The 26,748-nt window shown below is 43.7% G+C and overlaps 1 protein-coding gene across 2 annotated transcripts in view; it reads left to right on the forward strand.

Moving 5' to 3' along the window:
• LOC140495758 (dedicator of cytokinesis protein 11-like) overlaps positions 1-26,748 on the forward strand; it is a 286,052-nt gene that overhangs the window by 55,495 nt on the left and 203,809 nt on the right. For both annotated transcript variants that reach the window (XM_072594834.1, XM_072594833.1), the window contains exons 4-7: positions 8,836-8,918; positions 11,327-11,396; positions 15,161-15,256; positions 25,860-25,994. In XM_072594834.1, the coding sequence (XP_072450935.1) occupies positions 8,836-8,918; positions 11,327-11,396; positions 15,161-15,256; positions 25,860-25,994 (384 nt within the window). The remainder of the gene's footprint in view (positions 1-8,835; positions 8,919-11,326; positions 11,397-15,160; positions 15,257-25,859; positions 25,995-26,748) is intronic.

Here is a 26,748-nt window from a genome sequence, read left to right on the forward strand (position 1 = left end):
GCCATCCAGCCCAACAAGTCCACACCGACCCTCTGAACAGTTTCTCACCTAGACCCATTCCCCTACCCTATTACTCTATATTTCCCCTGACTAGAGCACCTAACCGACAGGTCCCTGAACACTATGGCCAATTTAGCATGGCCAATTCCCTTAACCTACACATCTTTGGACTGTGGGAGGAAACTGGAGCACCCACAGGAAACCCGCGCAGACACGGGTAGAATGTGCAACCTCCATACAGACAGTTGGCCGAAGCTGGAATCGAACCGGGTCCCTGGTGCTGCGAGGCAGCAATGTTAACCACTGAGCCACCACGCTGCTCCTAGACCTGCTGTGCTTTTTCCAGCTCAACTCTTTATCCATGTAGAGAGAAGGAGTCCATTTGGCCCATCATGCCTACACCAGCTCTTCAAACAAGTATTGTTATCTAATGCCAACCTGCTCCTCCTTCCCCATCAATTGAAACAGCATTTCTATCCAAATAACCATCCAGTACCCTTTTGAATGCCACAATTAAACTTGCCTCCACCACATTTCCACGCTAACTACTACTCTGTGTGAAAAAGCTTTCTTTTTCAAAACACCTTTGCTTCTTCTGCATGTCATTTCAAATCTATGCCTTCTCATTCTCATTCGGGAACAGCGCCTCCCTGCCTACTACATCCAGCCTGCTCATGCTTTGGAATGCCACCATCCAATCTCCTCTCGGCCTTCTCTTCAAGGAGAATAGTCCCAATTTCTTCACTGAATCCTCATAAGTTTCTCACCTGTGGAATTGTTCTTAGAAATTGCTTCTGCACTCTCCAATGCATCCACACCTTTCCTATAATGTGGAGCACACAACTGTACACAACACTCCAGCTTAGATCTAACAATTCTCTTGTACAAATTCAATATCATCTCCTTGCTCTGTACCCTATGCCCTTACTAATAAAGCCAAGAGCTCTGTATGTTTTATTAACTGCTCTCTTCGCAGGTCCTGTTGCCTCATTGATCTGTGCACATATACATCCAGGTCCCCCCTCCTGCAACCACTTTGAGAATTTTACCCCTTCTTTTATCTTTTGCTATTCTTCAAAGTGTATCACCTCTCACTGCTCTGCCTTGTTTGATCGTGGCTGATTTGTTTTTCAATCCCATTCTCCTGTCTGTTCTATGTAATCTTTGATTCCCTTACTAATCGAGAACCAATCTATCACTGCCTTAAAGGCATTCAATGCCTTGGCCTCCACAGCCCCCTGTAACAAAGAGTTTCACTGATTAATCCCTCTTTAGCTGAAGAAATGCTCTTCATCTCAGTTCTAAAGGGTAGTTCCTTCTCTCTTAGGCTGTGCCTCCTGGTCCTAGTCTCTCCTACTGGTGGAAACAATTTCTCCATGTCTACTCTATCCAGGCTCTTAGTATCTGGTAAATTTCAATCAGATTACCCCTCATCCTTCTGAACTCCATCGAGTACAGACCCAGAGCCCTCAACCACTCTTCATGTGAGAAGCTCTTCATCCCTGGGATCATTCTTGTAAACCTCCTCTGGATCCCTCCAGAGCCAGCACATTTTTCCTAAGATTTGGGGTCCAACTCAGCTCACAATGTTCCAAATACAGTCTGACCAGGCCTGATCGAGCTCTGCAGTACTTCCCTGCTCTCTTGTATTCTAGCCTTTTTGAAATGAATGGCAACAATGCCTGCCTAACCGCTAACTGAACCTGCATGGTAACCTTAATAAGATCTTGGACTAGGACTCCCAAGGTGCCTTGTACTTCAGATTTCTGAAGCCTTTCCCACTTTAGAAAATAATCCACTCCTCTAGTCTTCCTACCAAAGTGGCATAACCTTATATTTTGCCACATTGTATTCCTTCTTTGACTTCTTGCCCAGCATGTCCATGTCCTTCTGCAGCCTCCCTGCTTCCTCAATACTCCCTTTCTCTCCACCTAACTTTTGTCATCTGCAAATTTAGCAACAATGTCCTCGTTTCCTTGTCCAGGTTGTTAATGTGTAATGTGAATAGTTGTGGTCCCAACACTGGCCACTGTAGAATTCCTCTATTCCTGGCTATTTGCTGAAAAAGACTTCTTCATCCACCCTCTGCCTTCTACCAGTCAGCCAATCCTCTAACCATGCCAGTGTCTTGCCCCTAATACCATAGGCTCTTATCTTACATTGTCTCCTGTTCAGCACCTTCTGGAAATCATGTCCACTGACTCTCCTTTGTCTAACTTGCTCGTTACCTCCTCAATGAAATCTCCTGGATAAAGCTGTGCTGTCTCAGTCCTATTTTCCATGCACTTCCAATGACTTTGCAATCTCAATAATGGATTCTCAAATCTTACCAATGACCAAGGTCAGGTTAACCGGCCTATAGTTACCCATCTTCTGCCTTCTGCCCTTCTTCAGGGGTGATACACAAGTCATTTTTCAGGTCTCTGGGATCCTCCCTGATTCCTGAAAGTTCTTGACCAATGGCTCCACGATCTCCTCAGCTATCTCTAGAAGTCTGGAGTGTTCATTGCCATCTGTTGAAAATTCAGAACTGCGGTGGAGGTGGCGAGATGCCCACACCCTTTCTGGCATTTTGTTTTTTCAAGTTTGTTCATATCAGGTCTTGGCCTTCTGGTCCATTGAAAAATTGACCAAAGGCTCAGGGTGAGGTGAGATAAGTATAACAGAGACATCTGCCTTGGCATTGAGTATGAGCACTCTCCTGCATCACCCTGAGTCATTCTGTCATCTTGACCTTTCACTTCTCTATTGCCCACACGCTCAGTGTCACCCATATATTTGTAGCACTTTCTGTTCCATTGCAGTTGAACAACCCCTTGTTCAGGAACAGATATCACGAGAGCTCCTCAGAAGCAATGAGGAAATAGTTGTGACAGTTGTTATGTGAGAAACTATGGAACTAGGGTGAGTTATGTCATCAGAGAATAGGTGGGAGTGTAGCCAAAGGAAAAAGAAACATCCTACCATTATGTCATTTTACCCCCTTCTGAGTCTTTGTATCCAATGGGACAGTTAACTTGAATAGAGCAAGTGATCTCTTTGGTGCTGCTGGTTGAAGCATTAGCAGTGGCTAACATCTTTCTGCAGAGGTTAAAGGGACCTTGTTTTAATCTGCCAGACAAAAAAAGCATCCAGCAGATCAGTGCATACTGAAGTGTTAGCTGGGATGGGAACCAAGTGGCCATATCTTACATTAGTAATAGTCATTTTGTTTGGAGGGAAAGCAGAGAATCACAGAAGTGCGATGGTACAGGAGGCCACTCTTCCCATCCCACCTTGCTCCAGCTCTCTTTGCCTTAGTTCCATTCTCCTGCCTTCTCCCCGAAATCCTGCCCATTCATCTTATTTCAATGATATTCATCGCTCCATTGAATGGCTCAGTTCAATCTGCCTTTCGAGGCTGTGTGTTCCAGACCTGAACCACTCATCACATGAAAGCATTTTTGTTTCTAAACTTACATTTGCAACTTTTGCAAACCACTTTAATCTGTACTGCCGCCTTCTTATCCTCTTACAAGCAGGAACAGGTGCTCCCTATCCAATTGGGCTGGAGACCTCATGATGTTAAAATTTCATCCCAAATTTCCTTTGACTTTAAAAAGTCTGTAGAGTCATTCTGAAGAGCATTGCAATATTTTTGTCATCATTCTTTCCATGATGCCTTATTGAAAGGAAAGTATAGATAACATTTTCACGATAATCCATGCTGTGAATGAAATTTATCACCATGCTCCCAGTATAGAGAAGACTGCCCATTATTTTGTATTAACAGTCATACAGAATATCAATAATTTTGAATGGAGAGATAATCATGCCTTTTCCTGTTCTCTGTATGCTGATGGGCAGTGAGTGTCAATAGTGTATTTTTTATTGTTTGATCTTTAGTTATCTGTTCAAATTCTACAATTTAATTGCCAAAGTTTCACTTCATTCCTTAAACGCAGAAAGAATTTGCTTCTTTCCAGCCTCTTTCAGCACCTCAGGATGACTCAGACCATTAACTACTAATTAATTACTGTCATAATGTAGGAAATGATTTGGGCACAGCAAACTCCCAAAAATCAGCAAATGACAAAATGCCCAGGAAATCCGTTTCCTGTGATCCCAAGCCACCCACCGAGCCAACTTTGAAAAGTGCCTCTGCACTGGCCAGAGAGGGAAAACAGTTTCACATTCCATCTGAAAGGCAGCACCTTCAGGAGCACTGCCTTGGTACTGCGCTGGGTGTGTACTCCTGGTCAATACGCTCAAGTCCAGAAAGCATGACCTGAAGTCCTAACCTCTGGTCTCAAATGGAAGTGAGCCATGTTTAGCTTTGCTGGGTTCTCCGTGTGACTCTTGTGGAGGATACCAACATACCAAAGGGAGTATTCTGCTGTGAGCTGAACATGGAAACTCACACTGGAGGATGCACCGAGCTCACGTACAAAGACTTTTTTTTTAAGAATTCCAACAGTGTGGAAACAAGCCATTCAGCCGAACAAGTCTACACCAACCCTCCGAAAAGCAATCTACCCTGACCCATTCACCTAATCTATTCTCCATTTACACCTGACTAATGCACCTAACCTACACATCCTTGAACACTGTGGACAACTTAGCATGATCAATCCCACCTAACCTGCACATCTTTGGATTGTGGGAGGAAACTAGAGCACCCGAAGGAAACCCATGCAGACACGGGGAGAATGTCCAAACTCCACACAGACAGTCAGCTGAGGTGGGAATCGAACCTGGGTCCCTGGCACTGTGAGGCAGCAATGCTAGCCACTGTGCATGTAAGCTGGACCCCACTACATGCGGGGAGGAAGAACCCTGAACAGAGCCACATTGAAGAAAACTGTTATTGATCATCCTCAACATTTCAGGAGAAGAGTCAGCTCCCTACAGGATAAATCAGCACAGCACAAAGCCAGGGTGTCCAGTCACACTCTAATAATGACTTTATTTATTAATGTTTGCAATTTGTTCTGCAAATCAAGGTTTGGTTAACATCACATATGGGATGACACTGACCTAAATGATGATCAATTGGTCTCCTTGCAGAACAGTTCTTTGTTAAAATGATGGTAAATTCCATCATCTGTTTTCTTTATAAACCAAAGGTCCGTAATCATTCCACCAGCACCTAATGTTACTTGTATATGGACCTCTGGTCTTGGTTTAGATTTCCATCATTTTGCAGATAATTCATCCCAGCATGTTTTTGCTTATTTCTTCACATTTTGATTTTATCTGGCATCAATTTGTTCCATCTTATCACCTCTATGAGCTCTCCTAAAGTTGCTAACAGTCCTCTTTGCAGTTAACAGACACCCCCTCCAGATTTCTCCCATCTGCTGGTTTTGACATGGAGCCAAGTTCTGTAAAGTCCAGATGGCATTATGCAGGAGCAATTGTCCTTGTGTTGACCCACAGAGGATGCTGCTGTTTATATTCCTGACAATCACTGTGGGTTTAAACCTCATGTAGATTCAGATTTAGTTTTAGGTTTTATTGTCATGTATACTCGAGTACAGTGAAAAGTGTATAATGTCATAACACACGGCACCACTTTAGGTAGAAAAGTACTTGGGTACAAATCACACAGGTACAAAGTAGTAAGAGAGCAGAGCTAAAAAGTTAAGCATTAACTTCATACAATAAGTAGAGAAATAAAGAAATAAGATAATAGTTAACTCTAAAGCCCTTCTTAATTTAAACTAGGAAAACAAAGAATAAAGTTAAAAGTTCAGCAGTCTCTGATGAATCCTCCACTTGGTTTGCTCACTGGGAGACCTCAGCTGCCTGTACTAGAGGCTGTCACCCAGATACTGGGGGACCTCCCTCACCACTGGCTCTTCCAACACTGCCATTGTTGCTGCTGAGGCTGCTGCCTCCCTGAACCCCTGCCGCTGAGCCACCGCCACACCGGGCCAAGGGACTGCCACAAACCACTAAGAGACCAGGTCAAGACACAGCCAAGAGACTGGGCTGAGACACCGCCACAAGCCACCGAGATAAAGGGCACCTCATTGGGTGCACACTGAGGCCGGGAAGAGACACCAAGAGCCAAATAGGAGAAAAGAAGGGGAAGAAATGAGAAAGAAACGATGGGGTGGACGAGCTTCGGCTGAAGTGTCCTACGCTGCCACTATCTCGTGATGTTGTATGTAAAGCCCCCAGATTCATCTGCAATCCTGAGGGATTACTGTTGGATGACTTTTTATTGCTGGAGGTGACACCATTTCAGTGAGATGTGAATGACCCCACAGCAGTACTTTGCAAAGAAGCCATTGTCTGGAAGGTTGGTGTGTGTGAATTGTGAATTGACTGCTGTACTTTCTACAAAAGTTTTGAGCTCATGATTTCCTGATTCCTTTTGAAATACTATTTCAGCTATAAAGACTTTGGTAGGCGCTATATAAATGCAAGTTTTTGTTTTCCTTTCTCCTAGTGCAAAATAACATCCGTTCATTGTTAAATTATTATTTTTTCCATCCATTTCAACATCTTGTGTGACAATTCATCAAATATCCTATTGAAACTCCACGCATGCAAGCGCAACTGTATTTTGTTAAAAATCACACAACACCAAGTATAGTCCAACAGGTTTATTTGGAAGCACTAGCTTTTGGAGTGCTGTTCCTTCATCAGGTGGTTGTGAGGAGCAGCTGTCCAAAAGCCAATGCTTCCAAATATTCCTGTTGGACTATAACTTGGTGTTGTGTGATTTTTAACTTTGTGCACCCCAGTCCAACACCGGCATCTCCAAATCACAACTGTGTATTTTGTTTACCAGTAGATTGCATTAGTCCCTCACAGAATTCAGGAGTTGCCAAGCAGAACTTGACTTTCACAGTTTAACTCAACATTCTGTTTCCAAGTGAGTGTGGGTTTTATTCTTTATAAATACTTAAGTTGGTGGAATTGTGGAAAGGACAAGGGAAAGATTTAATCATGCAGGTTCACAGTTCCTTGAAAGCACAGTCAGGTAGATAGGCTAGTGAAGAAGGTGTTTGCTGTGCTTGGCTTCTTTGGTCAGTGCATTAAGTATAGGAATTGGGAGTATGGGACAGTGCTTAGGCCACTTTTAGAATTTTGCATATAATTCTTGTCCACCTGCTATAGGGAAGATATTGTTAAACTTGAAAGTGTTCTGAAAAAATTTACAAGAATGTTGCTGGGATTGAAGGGTCGAGCTATAGGGAGAGACTGAATAGACTGGGTGAGTGTTGGAGGCTGAGGGGTGACCTGATAGAGGTTTATAAAATCATGAGGGGTCTGGGTGGAGTGAATAGCCAAGGTCTTTTCCCCAGGGTTGGGGGGTCCAAAACTAGAAGGCAGAGGGTTTAAGGTGAGAGGGAAAAGATTTAAAAGGGACCAGAGGGGCAAATTTTTAATGCAGAGGGTGGTACATGTATGGAATGACCTGTCAGAGAAAGTGGTGGAGGCTGGTACAATTACAACATTTAAAAGGCATCTGAATGGGTATATGAATAGGAAGGGTTTAGAGGGATATGGACCAAGTGCTGGCAAGTGGGACTAGATTAGGTTAGGATATCTGGTCAGCATGGTCAAGTTGGACTGAAGGGCCTGTTTCTGTGCTGTATAAGTCAATGACTCTAAGTGATGAGCAGCAGACTGAATGGGCTTCATGTTGGCATGAGACAAGTTGGGGTGAATTAGCATTTTTTGTTAACCAATGCTGATCTTGTTGGGTGGGCATTTTATCTCAGCGTGTGCGTTTCAGAATCATCCCAGGGGATTATCTCATTCCAGCTGTGGTAGACCTGGGTCCAGCCTTCTGAGAGTGGACAACAATTGGGTAAACCACTAGTGCCATGTGAAACAGCTCAGGATAAAACGTCAGGCACCATACAAGAAAGCTTGGTTGAATCAATCTGGTGCATTATAAAGTCATGTCAAATTACTGCTGAATCTGACCACAAAGTTTGTAGAAAGCCTTTAGTTTGGAATTGATCTGAAAGACTGACTTAAGGGCAAAATTGGATTAATATGTTGTATATTTTGGGGAAAAAGATACTGTATAGATGATGCAGAGAAAGTGAGGACTGCAGATACTGGAGAGTCAGAGTTGAAAAGTGTGGCGCTGGAAAAGCACAGCCGGTCAGACAGCATCCAAGGGGCAGGAGAGTTGTTGTTTCGGGCATAAGCCCTTCATCGGGAATGTAGATGATGCAATGCTCTTGCAGGAATTGGGCTATCTACTGGGTTTGCTATTGGCTGCTTTTCTGTTTCACTGATGTCACTATCGACATTCTGGGAATTACCATTGACCATAAACTGAACAGGAATCGCCATATAAATAATTTGGCAACGACAGCAGATTAAAAACTAGGACTCCTGAAGCGAGTATCTCACCTCCTGTTTCCCCAGAGCCTGTCCACCATCAACAAGGTACCAGTCAGGAGTGTGATGGTACGCTTCCCACTTTCCTGGTTGCTGAAACAACATTCAAGAAGCTTGACACCCAGCACAAAGCAACCTGCTTGATTAATGCTCCACCCAGCACCTTCATCATTTGCTCCCATCGCTACCTATGCACAGCCTGTACAACTTACAAGGTTCACTGCAGCAACACATCAAGGCTCCTCCAAAAAGCACCCTTCTAGCCTACAACCTCTCCCACCAAGAAGGATAAGGGCAGCAGCTCCATTGGAATACCATTGTCTGCAAGTTGCCTTCTAAGCCACTCACCACTGAGACTTGGAGCTGGCACCATTCCTTTACAGTTGCTGAATCAAAATCCTGGAGGTCTCTCCTTAACAGAGAGAGCTCCACAAAAAACGATTAAGGAAAACTTGATCTAATGATCTGGTATTTTATTTGCAGTGCATCAGGACATATAATTCGGACTGGCTGCTGGTAAACTACAAATATGAAGGTTATGCAGGGGATTTCAGATTATTGCCCAGGTAACATTCTATTTCAGATTGTTATAAAATAGATTCTTCCAGAGGTTTCCAAACTATCTTATTCTGTCTTTTTCCTCATTACCTCTTTCACCCCTTATGTCTTTTGTTCTTGACTTCTCTGTTGCTCTTGTTCTCATTTGTTTGCTCCCTCTCCCCTGTCTCTCCCTTTCCATCTCTCTCCCTCAACCATATTGTCAAGAATTGAGACATCCTGTCAATTTGAGTACTTACCCATCGTTCCAACTCCCTGTTTCCTGCCACTCAACCAATTTCCTCTACATGTCAGTAATTTGCCCTCAATTCCATGGGCTTCTACCTTAACTAACCTTCTTTTGTGCGAGAATTTATCAAAAGCTTTCTGGAAGTCCATATAAACAACATTCATCACCATACCTTGGTTTTCCACCTTTGTCAACCCTTCAGAAAAACTCTTAAGATTCGTCAGGAATGACCTACCCTTCTTGAGTCCATGCCGACTCTCCCTGATCAACTGAAGTTTTTTTGAGTAGATCTAGCTACCCTATGCTTAATTATAGATTCTAACAATTGCCCCACTACAGATGTTAGGTTAACTACTCTGAAATTCACTGGCTTCCCTCTATCACCCTTCTTAAAGAGCTGTGTGACATGTGCAACTTCCTAATCCGGAGGTACACCTCCTAAATCAGGGAACTCCACCAATACCCAAACCATAATCTTTTAATGTGCTCTCCTGCTTCGTTTGACACCCTTGGGTAGAAACGATCAGATCCTGGGGATTTGTCACTCTTCACTTCCATTTATTTCCTTGTTGTTGATTATTTGCTTAAGTTGATTTTAGTTGGACCATGTCCTTGATCCTCTGTTAACTTGGGATTTCTGGTAAGCTGTTCTCATTTCTGCTGTGAGTACTGAAGCAAAATATTCTCCATGGTCATTGACAATATCAGTAGGCCGATAGTACTCTTAACCAGCCTATTTCCCTTTATAAAATCTCTTATTGTCTTTTATGCCCCTTGCAAGCTTCCTTCTGTCATCCTTATTGGGCACTCTTATAAGCCACTACTCTTATAAGCCTTATTTTGTAGTTATCCCATTCTGTGTAAGGCTTGTTGTATTTTATCAAACCTCTTGTGAAAAATACCCACATCAAAGAAGTTGTTACTGCAGAATTTAAGATCATAAGACCATAGGATGTTGGATCAGAAGTAGGCCACTCAGTCCATCCAACGTGCTGTGCCATTCAATGAGATCATGGCTGATTTGATAATGCTCAACTCCACTTTCCCGCCTTTTCCCCATCACCTTTGATTCCTTCGCTGATTAAAAATGTCATCGTCAGCCTTGAATACACTTAATGACCCAGAAGTCCACAGATTCATTGTTCGCTCAGAGAACTCTGTGGCCGAGTGAAGAGGCTCCCTGACATGTGCAGACAGGTTGATCGGCTTTGTTGCAGACTCTTTAAAGACATTTAAGACAAAGTTGCTCAGTTGCTATGGTCTGAGTGGATGAAAACTTAATAAAAATTGGATTCTTAATATTCTAAGTTGGCTTGACTGACAGAAAAGTCAGTTTAAATTACACGTGTTCATAAAAATCCACCATGACATTGTTCCCCCTGGATGTTGCATTTAATTAGCGCACAGTCCCAGAATCATAAAAGGAAATAAAAAGGCTGTTTATTGTGTCATGGCTGGACCAGGTCTCTGAACGAGCATAATGCCATTCTCCTGCCTTCTCCCCACACTCTGAATATTGTAAGTAGTCATGTGGATGCCTCAATTGAACTTGCCTCTACCACCACTTTCAGGTGTGTTCCAGACCCTGACTATTTGCTGCATGGAAAAAACGCTCTCAGATCACATTCGCTTCATTTGCAAATTACCTGAAATCTACGCCCCCTTGTTCCAGATTCTTTCATGAGAAGAGGCAGTTTCTCACTCCGTCCAAAACCCTCTGTGTAATGCGCAATGTATAAAGTAGACGTTGAGAAGGAGCAGCCAGTAATGGGACCTATCCAGTTAACATTCTTAATCTGGAGCTTAATTGGAGGCCAGTCCTCCTTTACCAGCTTTTGAGATTAATGTAGTTGCTTTTAGGTAATTGCAAAGGAATGCGAGGTCATTCCCTATTCTTCTGTTTTTGGTGGGTGAAGAGGAAAAGCTGCATCTCTGTAACAACATGTAATGTGCAATTAAATGGAAAACTCAGAAGGACCACCTAAAATCCATTCTGTTCCTGCTCTCTCCCACCCCAACTGATTGAGTTGTAATTTGACTATAAAGTGACTTAGAAGTAAAGAGGGGAGGGGTACCGATTTTGTTCCACAATAGGATTTAATCCTCTGACGTCATTTTGTTCTTTATTCAAAGCACTTATCTCCCTCCAAAGTAAGATTTCTGTGCTTCTCTTTTTGTTCTTTGTAGCAAAGGGCATCAGCCAGACAAGTTGCCTGTGCAGCTGTATGAAGTTGATGAAGATGTGGATAAAGATGAGGTAGGTGATCTCGCTTTCTGACCTAAACATGTCAAGCTTTATTTTCAGTGGTGAGCTGTTTGTTGTAAGGTTACAGTAGAGCTGGTTTTGCCGAGAGTGCACAATGTACAAAGACAGCACATCATAGGATCCTTTAATTCTCTGTAATGTGTGACAACTCCCAATGAGAATTGTGTGCATGTGTGCAGCATGGTGCAGACCTCATGCGAGTGGAGGTTGGAAGAGCCAGGGCAGGGAGAGATGTCAGACAAGGGAGCAGAAACACTGACTCGATGCTTCAGAGAATTGTAGTTGAGAGAAAATAAGGAGATGAGGGATGCTGGAAAAAGATTGGAAATATACTTGCTGGTCATTGGAGTGAGATGCAACATTGAGTATGAAGGGAAGTATCTTTCCATTCCCCTTTTGTTTTAATCTTTTGATTTCTGTGCATCTCTGCTGCCGTTGCCCACCTAAACACATGGTGAGGCCAGCCCTTCCGTCATTGCTTGGTCATCTCTTCCTTTTTATTTGGCGATGCTGAACTGACTGCACTGCCTTGTGAACACATTGCTCCACCTGGATGATTTCCCCTTCTTGCTGAGTGCTTCTTTGCTCATGACTTTACAGCCACAGCCAAGGGTGACAGATGGCCCTTTCAAAGATACCAAGTGTGCCTTTGCAATTTTAAAAATCACTCAACGCCGGGTTATTGTCCAACAGGTTTAATTGGAAGTGCACTAGCTTTTGGACTGCTGCTCCTTCATCAGGTGATAGTCGCTCCGAACGCTAGTGTGCTTCCAATTAAACCTGTTGGACTATAACCTGGTGTTGTGTGATTTTTAACTTTGTTCACCCCAGTCCAACACTAGGATCTCCAAATCATGTTTGCAATTTTAGATTCTGTCACATGTGATGATCTTTGGCAATGAACATCAATCATCGCCATTGGTTTGATGTTGATGTAGACTGTACTACTTGAAGTGTGAGAGGAAACCGGAGCACCCAGACTGTACTATTCATCTCTGTCCCACTGGACTATAAGTTCAGGAGCAGAGGTCATTTACCACATTATGCCTGCTCGCCATTCAATGAGTTCATAGCCGATCTGATAATTTTTAGCTCTGCATTGCTGTCTTTTCCCCACAGCACTTGGTTCCCTTGTTGGTTAGAAATCTGTCTGTCTCAGCTTTAAATACACTCCATGACCCAGAATTCCACAAATTCACTGTCCTCTCAGAGAAGAAATTCTTCCTCTGGATTGCTTCTAATTCCAGTATATAATTCTGGGGCCGTTCACTGTATTTTAGCTGTGCTCTGGCTAGTACTTTGTATAATTTTAGCAACACCTGTCTGTTTCTATACACCATTGCTCTGTAATAAAGTCCAACAGTCCATTTGCCTTCCCTGTTATAACCACTGAACTTGGAAGTTCTCCTTTATGATTTGTCCACCTCCAAGTCCCACTGTGCTGTTGCTTTCTGCACTTAGGTAACATTCAGTTCCTTCGGTCATCTTGCCAAAGTGCATAATTTCTCATTTCATCACATTATATACCATCTACCAGGTTTTGCCCACTCCTCTCATCTATCTATATCCCTCTGTAGACGTATTTTGTCATCCTTACACTTTGCCTTCCAAAGTAATTTTGTGTCATCTGCAAAATTGGTGATGGTTTTTCACTTTTACATCCAAGTCTAGATAGGATAAATAGACAAAGTCTTTTCCCTGGGGCGGGGGAGTCCAGATCTAGAAGGCAAGGTCGATTCTCCTGCTCCTTGGATGCTGCCTGACCTGCTGCGCTTTTCCAGCAACACATTTTCAGCTCAATTTGATTTTCCCAGTCTACATGAAGATTAATATCTATTATGTTGAGTATAATGTCTTTTTTTTAATGTGCCCTCATCAATGCATGATTTATCCTCTGTACTACTGAACAGTTACTACTGGGAGGCCTGAAGATTCTCCCACGAATGTGGTCTTTCACTTGTTCCTCATCTTCACCCACGTGTTTTTTGTTGCTTATCCCATGCAGAGCTACCCCACCACTTTATGCTTCCTGCCTGTCGAAAGGTCATACTCCATTGTGCATTTGGAATCATAGATTCTTTACAGTGCAGATAGAGGCCATTTGCGCCCTCAAGTCACCAGTGACCATCCGAATAGTATCCCACACCCCTGCAATTCCCCTGGCTAATCCATCTAGCCTGCCCATCCCTGGACACTAGGAGGCAATTTAGCATGGCCAATCCACCTAAGCTGGATATCTAAGGGCAGCACGGTGGCTCAGTGGTTAGCACTGCTGCCTCACAGCGCCAGGGACCTGGGTTCAATTACCACCGTCTGTGTGGCGTTTGCACATCCTCCCCATGTCTCCGTCCGTTTCCTCTGGGTGCTCCGGTTTCCTCCCACACTCCAAAGATGTGCAGGTTGGGTGGATTGGCCATGCTAAATTGCCTATAGTACAAGGTGCATTAGTCAGGGGTAAATATAGGGTAGGAGAATGGGTCTGGGTGGGTTACTCTTTGTCGGTGTGGACTTGTTGGGCCAAATGGCCTGTTTCCAAACTGTAGGGAATCTAATCTAATCTCTGGACTGTGGGAGGAAACTGGAATACCTGAAGGAAACCCACACAGACATGGGGAGAACATTACAAAGCCTGCACAAAAGCTCGAGGCTGGAATCGAACTCACGGCCCTGGTGCTGTGAGGCAGTAATGCTAACCACTGAGCCACTGTGCCCCCCTTCCCCCCCACCCCACCACCGTTACGTCAGCCATGTCAATGTCATGAGTAACTGGATCTCTCCCCTTCTGCTCTGACAAGTGTCTCTTCAGTGAGGAGATGTCCTTAATTCTGGCACTGGACAGGCAAAACAGATTTTGGGATTCGCACTCCTGGTTGTATAAAATGCCCCTAACCACAATTACATTCCAATTTTATTCCCACAGAGTTTATAAGTATCTTATAACTAGACGGTATAGGTTTAAGGTGAAAAAAGAAAGATTTGAAAGGGCCCTAAGGGGCAGCGTTTTCACAGAGAGGGTGGTTCATGTGTGGAATGAATTACCAGAGGAAATGGGAGATGCAGGTACAGTTACAACATTTTAAAAGCCAGTTGGGCAGATACATGGTTAGGAAAGGTTTAGAGAGATATGGGTCAAAACCAGGCAAATAGGACAAGTTCAGTTTGCAGGAAAGATATTATTAAGCTGGAGAGGATTCAGAAGAGATTTACCCTGATTTTGCTGGGAATGGAGGGTTTCAGTTATAAGGAGGGGCTGGATAGGCTGGGACGTCTTTCATTGGAGTGTGGGAGGTTGAGGGGTGACCTTATTGAGGTTTATAAAATCATGAGGGCTATAGAGAAGGTGAATGGCAGGGGTCTTTTTCCTAGAGTGGGGGATTTCAAGACTCGGGGGCATATTTTTAAAGTGAGAAGAGAAAGATTTTAAAAAGATATGAGTGACAACTTTTTTTACACAGAGAGTCGTTTGTGTGTGGAATCAGAGAAAGTGGTGGATACGGGTACAATTACAATATTTGATACACGTTGGGATAAGGATATGAATAGGAAAGGTTTAGTGGGGTATGAGCCAAGTGCAGGTAGGTGGGACTAGATTAGTTTGGAATTATGTTCAGTGTGGACTTGTTGGTCTGAAGGGTGTGTTTCCATGCTGTGTGACTCTATGACTGAGGCTTCTCAAGACATGGAGTTCTTCGTGCGATACTGTGGCTGTTTAAATACACTGGGCTTTTTGTTTAATCTTGATGATTTTCTTCCAGGATGCTGCATCGATTTGCTCACAGAAAGGCGGAAACATTAAGGAAGGCTGGCTGTACAAAGCTAACATGAACAGCACTATCAGCGTTACAATGAGGGTAAGATGATGTAACGGGTGAGAGACTAAACACTGATGATGCAGAGTAGAATCTGTTTTGTACTCTCCTACACAGCAGGCTATAACAAACTGCTGAAGGTGGTTTGGGGTGGGAGGCGGTCTGTCTGATTTCATCCTCTTAATGAGGATCAGTTTGTGCCAGTGACCCACTGCACATGTGACTAACTTCACTGCCACAGTCAGGGAAATGTTTATGTCTGAAAGCCACTTGAATACAGCAATCGCAATATCTCACGAAATGAACTGATTCAAAAGAGGAAATGAGTTTAATCTAGAATGAGCACATTTATTTAATAGGAGGGTGTGGACTGTGGAAATTGTGGGCCATTTGTACATTATTAAGCAGTAAACTTTAGTGGTTGATGTAGCCTCCTATGACAAGGCCTGTAACAGTGGGTTTGTGTGTCCTCCTGATACTGACCCGGGGTTATGGCTGTCGATACCATTACATACATTTCAATTACATACATGAGCTGTTACTATCCCAACTGGAATGACTAGAGACTTGAGGGAAATAAATAGGCTTGGATCAGTTTAGAGTCATAAAGTTTATACACTACGGAAAGAGATCCTTCAGCCCATCTTATGTGTGCTGGTCATCAAGCACCTTTCTAATTTAGTCCCATTTTCCAGCTCTTGGCCCATAGCTGTTAGGCTGTGGCATTTCAAATGTTCATCAAAATAGATCTTAAATGGTTTCTGCCTCTCCCACCCTTACAGGCAATGAGCTCCAAGTTCCCACCATCCTTTGGATAAAAACTTCTTCTGTAAACCACCTGCCCTTTGCATTTAATCTATAGTCCCTAACTATTGATCCCTCTACTAAGGGGAAACATTTCTTCCATCTATTTTCTCTGCAACCCTCATAATTCTGTAGACCTCAATCAGAGCCCCTCCCGCAGTTTTCTCTGCTCTCAGGAAAACAAACTCAGCCTACCCAGCCTCACTTTAGCCGAGCTAACATCCTGGTGAATCTCCCCTGCACCCTCTCCAGTGCCAACACAGTCCAGAACTGTACACAATACTTTGGATGTGGCCTAACTAATATTACTTTCAGCTCCATCAAAGCTGCATTGCTCTTGTAATCAGTGGCTCAATTAACAAAGGCAAGTGTTCCATGTGGCTTCTTAACCAACCTATTGACCTATCCTATTGTCTTCAAGGATCTATGGACATGCATACCATATCCCTTTGATCCTCTGCACTTCCTGGGCTCCTACTGTTCATTGTGTACCTCTTTGCTTGTAGGCTCCTGAAAATGCATTACCTCACACTTTTCAGAATTAAATCCGATTTTGCCACTAGATGTCTTCCTAAAGGTGTATAGAATGTGCAAGGTTTGTTTAAAAAGAAAGAAATTAGGAAACTGAAAAGAGGACATAGGAAACATAAGATATAAGATGAAATATAGGAAAATCCAATGGCATTTTACGAGGATATTAGGAGGAAGAGTTTAATTAGGGAAAGAATGGGGCCCATTCAAGACTGAAGTGGCAAACAGTATGGGCAGAGGAAGACACTGAGGAGATTGCATCTGGATTCAATATAGAGAAGGACAATGCAGGGAGAGAATCGGAGAGTGGACAGTTATCTACTCGAACGAGTTACATTTGAGAGGGAGGGGTTATCAGTCATTTACACTGACTTAAAATTAGCTTAACATTCAGGCCCAGATGAGCTATATCCCTGGCTGCTGTGGGAGATGATTGCAGCGATCCTGACATTAATGTTCAAATAATATCACTACAGAATTCATGTCTCCCCAAAGAAACTATCCCTCTCACCATTTTCTAATAGACAAAAGCTCTTAAAGTCATAGAGATGTACAGCACGGAAACAGACCTTTCAGTCCAACCTGTCCATGCCGACCAGATATCCCAACCCAATCTAGTCCCATCTGCCAGCACCCAGCTCTATTCCTCCAAACCCTTCCTATTCATATACCCATCCAAATGCCTCTTAAATGTTGCAATTGTACCAGCCTCCACCACATCCTCTGGCAGCTCATTCCATACACGTATCACTCACTGTGTGAAAAAGTTGCCCCCTAGGTGTCTTTTATATCTTTCCCCTCTCACTCTAAGCTCTCTAGTTCTGGACTGTCTGACCCCAGGGAAAAGACTTTGCCTATTTACCCTATCCGTGCCCCTCATAATTTTGTAAACCTCTATAAGATCACCCCTCAGCCTCCAACGCTCCATGGAAAACAGCCCCAGCCTGTTCAGCCTCTCCCTATAGCTCAAATCCTCCAACCCTGGCAAGATCCTTGTAAATCTTTTCTGAACTCTTTCAAGTTTCACAACATCTTTCCAATAGGAAGGAGACAGAATTGCATGCAATATTCCAACAGTGGCCTAACCAATGTCCTGTACAGCCGCAACATGACCTCCCAACTCCTGTACTCAGTACTCTGACCAATAAAGGAAAGCATACCAAACGCCACCTTCACTATCCTATCTACCTGCGACTCCACTTTCAAGGTGCTATAAACCTGCACTCCAAGGTCTCTTTGTTAGCAACACTCCCAAGGACTCCGATCAGATGTTTTCCTCATGACCATCCTGCTGGCCTTCCTGTTACAGGTGGTCATTCCCCATTCTCCTCTCTGACTGCACTTCCCTAATCAGTGAGGTGACCATAGCTAAAAATGTGCCATCCACATAACCTCGTGACCCACTGCTGAAACTCCGAAACTTGGTGCTCAAACTGACTAACCCCAGGCACTTCCTGCAGATATGGTCATCCAGACTCTGAAGACTTAGCACATACATGCAACACATGGGACTGAGCTCCCTTGCCATAACTTAGTTTATATTTTGATTAAGAGTAATTTAACTTATGTTTCTTGATTAGTAGAAGGTAGCTTTCTTTTGTCCATACTGATAAGTTAGTTCTCTCTCCTGTGTCTATATGTTCTTTCTCCCCCTGTTCGAGTTTTGAAGTTTGAATTTTTGAGAGTACTACAATCTCTAAATGCAACTGTCCAACAATTTATTTCAATGCATGAGGGCTGACAGGTAAGGCAGATGAACTCAGGAAATGGATGGGAATGTGGGACTGAGATATCATAGCTTTTACAGAAATGTGGATCAGGGAAGGGCAGGACTGGCAATTTAATGTTCCAGGATATATATACTTTAGGAAGGATAGAAAGGGAGGCAAGAGAGGACGTGGAGTGGTGTTTTTGGTTGGGGTTAACATTATGGCTCTACTTATGGATAATATTCCAAGGTGTGTGTCCAGGGAAATTATTTGGGTGGAACTCTGTAAAAAGTTTGCACATTCTCCCCGTGACTGCGTGGGTTTCCTCCAGGTACTCTGGTTTCCTCCCACAATCCAAAAATGTGCAGGTTGGGTGAATTGGCCATGCTAAATTGCCTGTAGTGTTAGGTGAAGGGGTAAATGTAGGGGAATGGGTCTCGGTGGGTTGCGCTTCGGCGGGTCGGTGTGGACTTGTTGGGTCGAAGGGCCAGTTTCCACGCTGTAAGTAATCTAATCTAATCTAACTGAGAAATAAGAAAGGGATGATCACTTTATTGGGGTTGCACTGTAAACCCCCCAATGGTGAGCAAGAAATTGAGAATAATAGGATGGTTATGGTAGGGGATTTTAACTTTGCAAACATAGACTGGGACTGCCATTGTGTTAAAGGTTTAGATGGAGAGGAATTTGTTAAGTGTGTACAAAAAACTTTTCTGATTCAGTACGTGGATGTACTGACTAGAGAAGGTGCAAAACTTGATGGTTGGTTGGGAAATAAGGCAGGGCAGGTGACTGAGGGGGAGCACTTTGGGGCCAGCAGTCATAAATCTGTTAGTTTTCAAGTAGTTATGGAAAATAATAGACCGGATCTAAAAGTTAAAGTTCTAATTTGTAGGAAGGCCAATTTGGATGGTATTAGGCAAGAACTTTCAAAAGCTGTTTGGGGGCAAATGTTCGAAGGTAAAAGGACGGCTGGAAAATGGGAAGCCTGCAGAAATGAGATAATGAGAGCCCAGATACAGTATATTCCCATTGGGGTGAAAGGAAGGGCTGGTAGGTGGAGGCAATGCTGGATGACTAGAGAAATTGAGGTTCTGGTCAAGAAAAAGATAGAAACATATGTCAGGTATAGACATGAGTGAATCCCTGGAAGAATGCAAGGGCAGAAGGAGTAAACTCAAAAGGTAAATCAAGAGCGTAAAATGGGGACATGAGATAGCTTTGGCAAACAGGGTTAAGGACAATCCAAAAACATTCTACAAATCTATTAAGGACAAAAGAGTAATGAGAGAGAGAATAGGGCACCTTAAAGATCAACAAGACCACCTGTGTATGGAGCCATAGGAGATGGGTGAGATGCTATATGAATATTTCACATCAGCATTTACTGTGGAGAAGGTTTTGGAAGTGAAAGAAATTGGGGAAATAAATGGTGATATCTTGAAAAATGGGAGAAGTGAGGACTGCAGATAATGGAGATCAGAATCAAAAAGTGTGGTGCTGGAAGAGCACACTCAGTCAGGCAGCACCTGAGGAGCAGGAGAGTCGACATTTCGAAAATGAGCTCTTCATCAGGAATATTTTGAGAAGTGTCCATATTACAGAGGAGGTGGTGCTGGACATTTTAAAACTCATAAAGGTGGATAAATCACTGGGAACTGATCAGGTGTTCTCCAGAAATTTGTGGGAAGTGGATGTAGTTTTGCTTGCTGAGCTGGAAGGTTAGTTTTCAGACATTTCATTACCATCCTAGGTAACATCATCAGTGAGCCTCTGGATGAAGCACTGGTGGTATGGCCTGCTTTTAGGTTTCCTTGGGTTGGTGATGTCATTTCTGGTGGTGTCATTTCCTGTTCTTTTTCTCAGAGGGTGATAAATGGGATCCAAGTCAAAGAGCAGAGGAAAATCACCAATACAGTGTATTCAAAAAGAATGGGTATCCAATGAACGTAGTCTGCTAATTTCTTAGCAACAAACCCAAACAAGCAGACAAAACACACCCAGAAACCCTAGCCACTCTCCCCTACATCAAAGATGTCTCAGAAATAACTGCCAGACTACTCAGACCGCTTGGCATCATGGTAGCCCACAAACCCACCAACAGAGTAAAACGGCGGCTAAAACAAAAGACCCTATACAGACAACAAGCAAAACTAATATCATTTAAAAAATATCATGCAAGACCTGCAACTTAACACTATATTGGACAAACGGGCAGAAAACTAGCCACCAGGATACATGAACATCAATTAGCCACAAAAGGACGTGACCCAATCTCACTAGTATCCTTATATACACATAAGGAAGGACACCACTTCGACTGGGACTACACATTCATCCTAGGACAAGCCAAACAAAGACACACATGAGAGTTCCTAGGAGCATGGCATTCCAACCGGAACTCAATCAACAAACACATTGACTTGGATCCCAGTTACCACCCTGTGAGAAAAATAACAGGAAATGATGTCACCACAGGAAATGACGTCACCCGCCCTAGGAAACCTAAACACACAAATAGAAAGTGGGCCATACCACCATTGCTCCATCCAGAGGCTCACTGATGATGTTACTTTGTTTGGTGGCGAAACATCTGAAAAATGAATCCTCCAACTCAGCGAGTGTGCCTACATCCAGAACCTCAACCTGAGCTATAAATCTTCTCGCTAGCTAGGGGAGTGATTCTGGGCCCTTTGCTGAGATATTTATATCATTGGTAGGCATGCATGAGGTGCTAGCAGACTGGAAGTGGGCTAATGTGGTGCCATTAATCAGTGAGGTAAATCCATGGCACTATAGACCAGTGAACCTGACATTGGTCTTCGGTAAGTTGATTGGAGGGGATTGTCAGGGACAGGATTTACATGCATTTGAAAAGACAAGGATTGTTTAGGGCGAGTCAATATGGATTTGTGCATGGAAAATCATGTCTCACTAACTTGCTTAAGTTTTTTTGAAGAAGTGACGAAAAAGATTGATGATGTTGTCTATACCGACTTCAGTAAGGCATTTGACAAGGTACTGCATGGTAGACTGGTTAAGTAAAGTAAGATCACACGGAATACAGGGAGAGCGAGCCATTTGGATACAAAATTGGTTCGAAGGTAGGAGACAGAGAATGGTGGTGGAGGCTTGCGTTTTTGGGTTGAGGCCTGTGATCTGTGCTGTGCTGCAAAGATTGGTGCTGGGTTCAGTTTGTTATTTATATAAATGATCTGGGTATGAATATGGGAAGTATGGTTAATAAGTTTGCAGATGACACAAAAATTGGTGGTATAGATTAGATTAGATTAGATTAGATTACTTACAGTGTGGAAACAGGCCCTTCGGCCCAACAAGTCCACACCGCCCCGCCGAAGCGCAACCCACCCATACCCCTAACCTAACACTACGGGCAATTTAGCATGGCCAATTCACCTGACCTGCACATCTTTGGACTGTGGGAGGAAACCGGAGCACCCGGAGGAAACCCACGCAGACACGGGGAGAATGTGCAAACTCCACACAGTCAGTTGCCTGAGGCGGGAATTGAACCCAGGTCTCTGGCGCTGTGAGGCAGCAGTGCTAACCACTGTGCCACCGTGCCACCGTGCCGCCGTATAGTGGAGAAGGTTACCTCAGAGCACAATGGAACCTTGATCAGATGTGTGAAGGAGTGACAGATGGAGTTAATTTAGAAAAATGTGAGGAATACTGCATTCAATCCTGGTTTCCCTCTACAGGAAGGATGTTGTTAAACTTGAAAAGGTTCAGAAAAGATTTACAAGGATGTTGCCAGAGTTGGAGGGCTTGAGCTGTAGGGAGAGGCTGTTTTCCCTGGAGCATTGGAGGCTGAGGGGTGACGTTATAGAGGTTTATAAAGTCATGAGGAGCATGAATAGCATAAACAGACAAGGTCTTTTCCCCTGAGTAGAGGAGTCCAAAACTGATTGTATAGGTTTAAGAAGAGAAGGGAAAGATTTAAAGGAGACTTAAAGGGCAATGTTTTCACACAGAGGGTGGTGCATGTGTAGAATGAGCTGCCAGAGAAAGTGGTGGAGGCTGGTACAATTACAGAATTTAAAAGTCACCTGGATGCGTATATGAATAGGAAAGGTTTAGAGGGATATGGACCAAATACTGGCAAATGAGACTAGATTAATATAGGATATCTGGTTGGCATGGATGGCTCAGTGGTTAGCACTGCTGCCTCACAGCTCCAGGGACTCGGGTTCGATTCCAGCCTCGGGCGACTGCTTGTGTGGAGTTTGCACATTCTCCCCGTGTCTGCGTGGGTTTCCTCCGGGTACTCCGGTTTCCTCCCACAGTCCAAAGATGTGCAGGTCAGGTAAATTGGCCATACTAAATTGCCCATAGTGTTCTGGGATGTGTAGGTTAGATGCATTAGTTGGGGAATGGGTCTGGGTGGGTTGCTCTTCGGACGGTCACTGTGGACTTGTTGGGCTGAAAGGCCTGTTTCCACACTGTAGGGAGTCTAAGGTTCTCAGGATGATTTGAAACCGAGGGTGTATTTCTGAGCTGTAAATCTCCGACTCCAACCAATCAACTTGGGACTTCACAGTCAGTGCTGCGCTCTTTCCGAGCTCAGCCAAGCAGTTCAGGGCAGATCTGTCTGGCAAGTCCGACTCGTCTCTCTCCACCTCCCCCCATCACCCCCACCCCAACCCTCCCCCAAAGGAAATGACTTTAATCAAAATGCTGAATTGCTTGGCAGGCAGACTGAAATTTTTCACAATATTAACCCTTAAAATGTAAAACTCTTCCCTCTCCTTTCATGAAACTCACATTGTTACCATCCCCCAGTGTACACCCTGATAGCCTCACCTGGGTCCTCACTTCTCTGACTTTTTGGGTCAGTGGCAGAAAAGGATTTGTATTTGATTAAAACTTAAGACATACTGTGCATCAGCAGCAATGTAGATTTCTGCTGGTATGGGGCAGTGTTGCCAATTATTTTAACTTGAAGAAGGCAGTCAGTGATAGCTAAGGGAGGATAAAGGAAGGCAGAGAGAAAGGATGAATAAGTGAAGATGCAGTCCATGAGAAGGGATCGTGAAGCCAGGAGCGAGGACGAGATTGAGTGGTGGATAGCAGGGCCTAGCAATGCAGGAAAGGGATTAACCTGGTGAATAGCTTCAATTGCTCCTTAATTGTTTGAGAGTCTGATCTACAGCCATGATGCTTAATTAGTTACTGCTCAGTATAGATACAAAGCCCAGTACTTATGCATGACAGAAGCTGTTACACGCTGATCTGTGATAAGTATGAATACAGTAATTTGAAACTCTTGGAAGTTCAACTCTTTCATATTTAGAATCCAGTGATGAATCTGCATTCCACTGTGATGTAGAAAATATACAGCTGTCAAAAGGGACAAAAGTACACACACCCACAGAGAGAAACAGGCACATGCAGTCAGAAAGACACCCCCCCCCCCCCCCGCCCCCCAACACACACACACACACACACACACACACAAACAAATGCACAAAGCAACTCACCCACCCACTCGCCCACTCGCTCACCCACCCACTCGCTCACTCGCTCACCCACCCACTCACTCACTCGCTCACCCACCCACTCGCTCACCCACCCACTCGGCCACTCGCTCACCCACCCTCTCGCTCACCCACCCACTCACTCACCCACTCAGTCTCTCACTCATGCAGAAAGACGTCCATGCATGTGTGTGCACAGGCAGGTATGTACGTGGTGAAAGTTTAAGTTAGGTTGGGAAATGATAAAAGCCATGAAGCGAACTGAGGAGATGATGATAATGCTGAAGCTAAAAGATTAAATTCTTGAAATGTTTCTATGATTGTAGGTGTTTTTTAAGCATTCTTTGCAAAGTTTTCAGAGCATTCTCACTGATTTTCCTGCTATCTCTGTTGGGGATTGGTCAATGCTGGCAAGTCCAGAGGCCACATGATTGTGGAACAGGAGTGACAGATCACTCATAAGTCCCACAATGTCATAGGTCCCATGGCACCAGGTTATAATCTAACAGGTTTATTTGAATTACAAGCTTTTGGAGCACTACTGCTTTGTCAGATGAAGGAGCAGCACTCTGAAAGCTTGTGATTTCAAATAAACCTGTTGGCCTCAGTCACCTGATGTTGAGTGACTTCTGACTTTATCCACCCCAGTCCAACACCGGCTTATCCACAACACAGATAAAGCAGACTGAGTAAATATGGTAGTGGAAGCTTTCCTATTGTGAAGGTCATTAATACTTCAGTCAGGCGTTTAATGAAAATTCAACATCTTCCTGGTCACTTTCCCTGCTCCTGGACTTTTTCTTTCTTGCTGATTTAACTAGATTGTCAGTACAGTCAGATAATTACTTAGCTACTGTAATTTAGCCAAGAAATGTGACATTTGGCACATGAATGTAAATTCTTTCTTGGCCAGTTTTATCTGGGCTGCTCTGAGGTGCAATTTGAATTAGTTGTTTCATTAGAGAACTGAAGGTGGCCAGTTGGCCTATCATGTCTGTGTCATGGGCGGCACGGTGGCACAGTGGTTAGCACTGCTGCCTCACAGCAGCAGAGTCCTGGGTTCAATTCCTGCCTTAGGTGACTGACTGTGTGGAGTTTGCACATTATCCCCATGTCTGCGTGGGTTTCCTCCAGGTGCTCTGGTTTTCTCCCACAGTCCCAAAATGTGCAGGTTAGGTGAATTGGCCATGCTAAATTGCCCGTAGTGTTAGGTGAAGGGGTAAATGTAGGGGTATGGGTGGGTTGCGCTTCAGCGGGTCGGTGTGGACTTGTTGGGCCGAAGGGCCTGTTTCCACACTGTAAGTAATCTAATCAATTCTCAGAAGAAGAGTCTGCCCCGTTCCCCTACTCTATCTGAAGTGTTGGATGTACCTTTGAAAGACCTACCTCTGAACCCTCGTCAGGAAGAGCACTGTCCTCCAGGGAATGGTGCTCTCACAATAGAGAATGTTCTTTATTTTCCCAAGTTAGTTACAGTAAATTAAATAATATGCTGGTAAATCACCAAATACAAGAAAAGAAAGATAAACAGGAAACTCAGCAACCAGTCCTAGACTCCCACCATCAATTCCAGCCTCCTGTAGAGTCTGGGGATCTCAGTTTGTAAATCCTATCTGCAACATTAATGTTACAATCTGCAGAAGCAGTAGGAGTGGGGGTGGGGGGGGCAAAGTGTGACGCAAAGAGAACAGGAAGGTGATTGACTGACTTCAACTTTGATCTAAATGTTTGTTGTCTTTGCAACTAAAGAGCACTCACATGATACCATCAGAACGTGACATGAACCTAATTAGTCTTTTCTCACTTCCAGAGGCTTAGGTTATGAGACCACAAAGTTAAAAAATTTAGATCCAAGCGTCTTCATATTTCTCTTCAGTTTAACTGTAACTGTTGTCCTTCAGTCATGGCGACCTATATCCTGGGATCTGGTATCTTTGGCAGGAATAATAGTGCGGAACCAGTCCACACAGAGAGTTTTAGTTGATACGACACACACATTTTATTTAGCGGCCATGTTAAATTTGTCAGCACGAGTTGTTGTGAGTGGCCGGGGTGTGAACGTTCCGATAGAATTTGACATTTAACTAACGTTTCCTTTTCCAGGTGTTCAAGAGGAGATTCTGTTACCTGACTCAACTTTCAGATGGCTCGTACATCCTTTATTTTTGTAAAGACGAGAAGGTCTGTAAGGAGTCTAAAGGATCCATTTTCTTGGACTCTTGCATCGATGTTGTGCAGGTACAACATGTTTGTGTGTGCGAGTTAATTTCTGAATTCATGTAACAATGAAATAATTCAGGGTCCTCACCTACGTCAGGTGGTTTAAGAGCCCAGATAGCAAGAATGTGTGACATTTTGGGATTCCCTTTGTTATTTTCTATTGCCATCATCCAGAACTAGGTTCTAGGATTGATATTGCATAATTATGGGCGGCATGGTGGCTCAGTGGTTAGCATTGCATGCCTCACAATGGGTTCAAATCCAGCCTCAGGCGACCCTCTCTATAGGCTTTGCACATTTTTCCGTGTCTACCTGGGTTTCCTCCAGGTGCTCCGGTTTCCTCCCACAATCTCAAAGATGTGCAGGTTTACGAATTGGCCATGCTAAATTGCCCATAGTGTTCAAGGATATGTAGGTTCGGTGCATTAGTCAGGGGTAAATGTCGAGTAATAGGGTAGGGGAATGAGTCTGGGTGGGGTGCTCTTCAAAGAGTAGGTGTGGACTTGTTGGGCCAAATGGCCTGTTTCCACACTGTAGGGGATCTATATATGATATCTAATAGTTGCTTCTGATCCATAAGGGACTGCAGGCCTTGATGATTCACCCACCAGTGGAAATCCATTTAGACCATTGCATAGCAAGCACTATAAAACCCCGAGTAAATGTCATACTTAATCTTTAGTCTCAAGTGATGAGTACAAGTTATATTCATGCAAACTGAACTCATAATTTAATATTGAAGTCCCAGTTGTCATTCTGGTGAATCTGTCTT

This window comes from Chiloscyllium punctatum, chromosome 25, assembly GCF_047496795.1.
Source record: "Chiloscyllium punctatum isolate Juve2018m chromosome 25, sChiPun1.3, whole genome shotgun sequence".
In the NCBI taxonomy this organism is placed as follows: domain Eukaryota; kingdom Metazoa; phylum Chordata; class Chondrichthyes; order Orectolobiformes; family Hemiscylliidae; genus Chiloscyllium; species Chiloscyllium punctatum.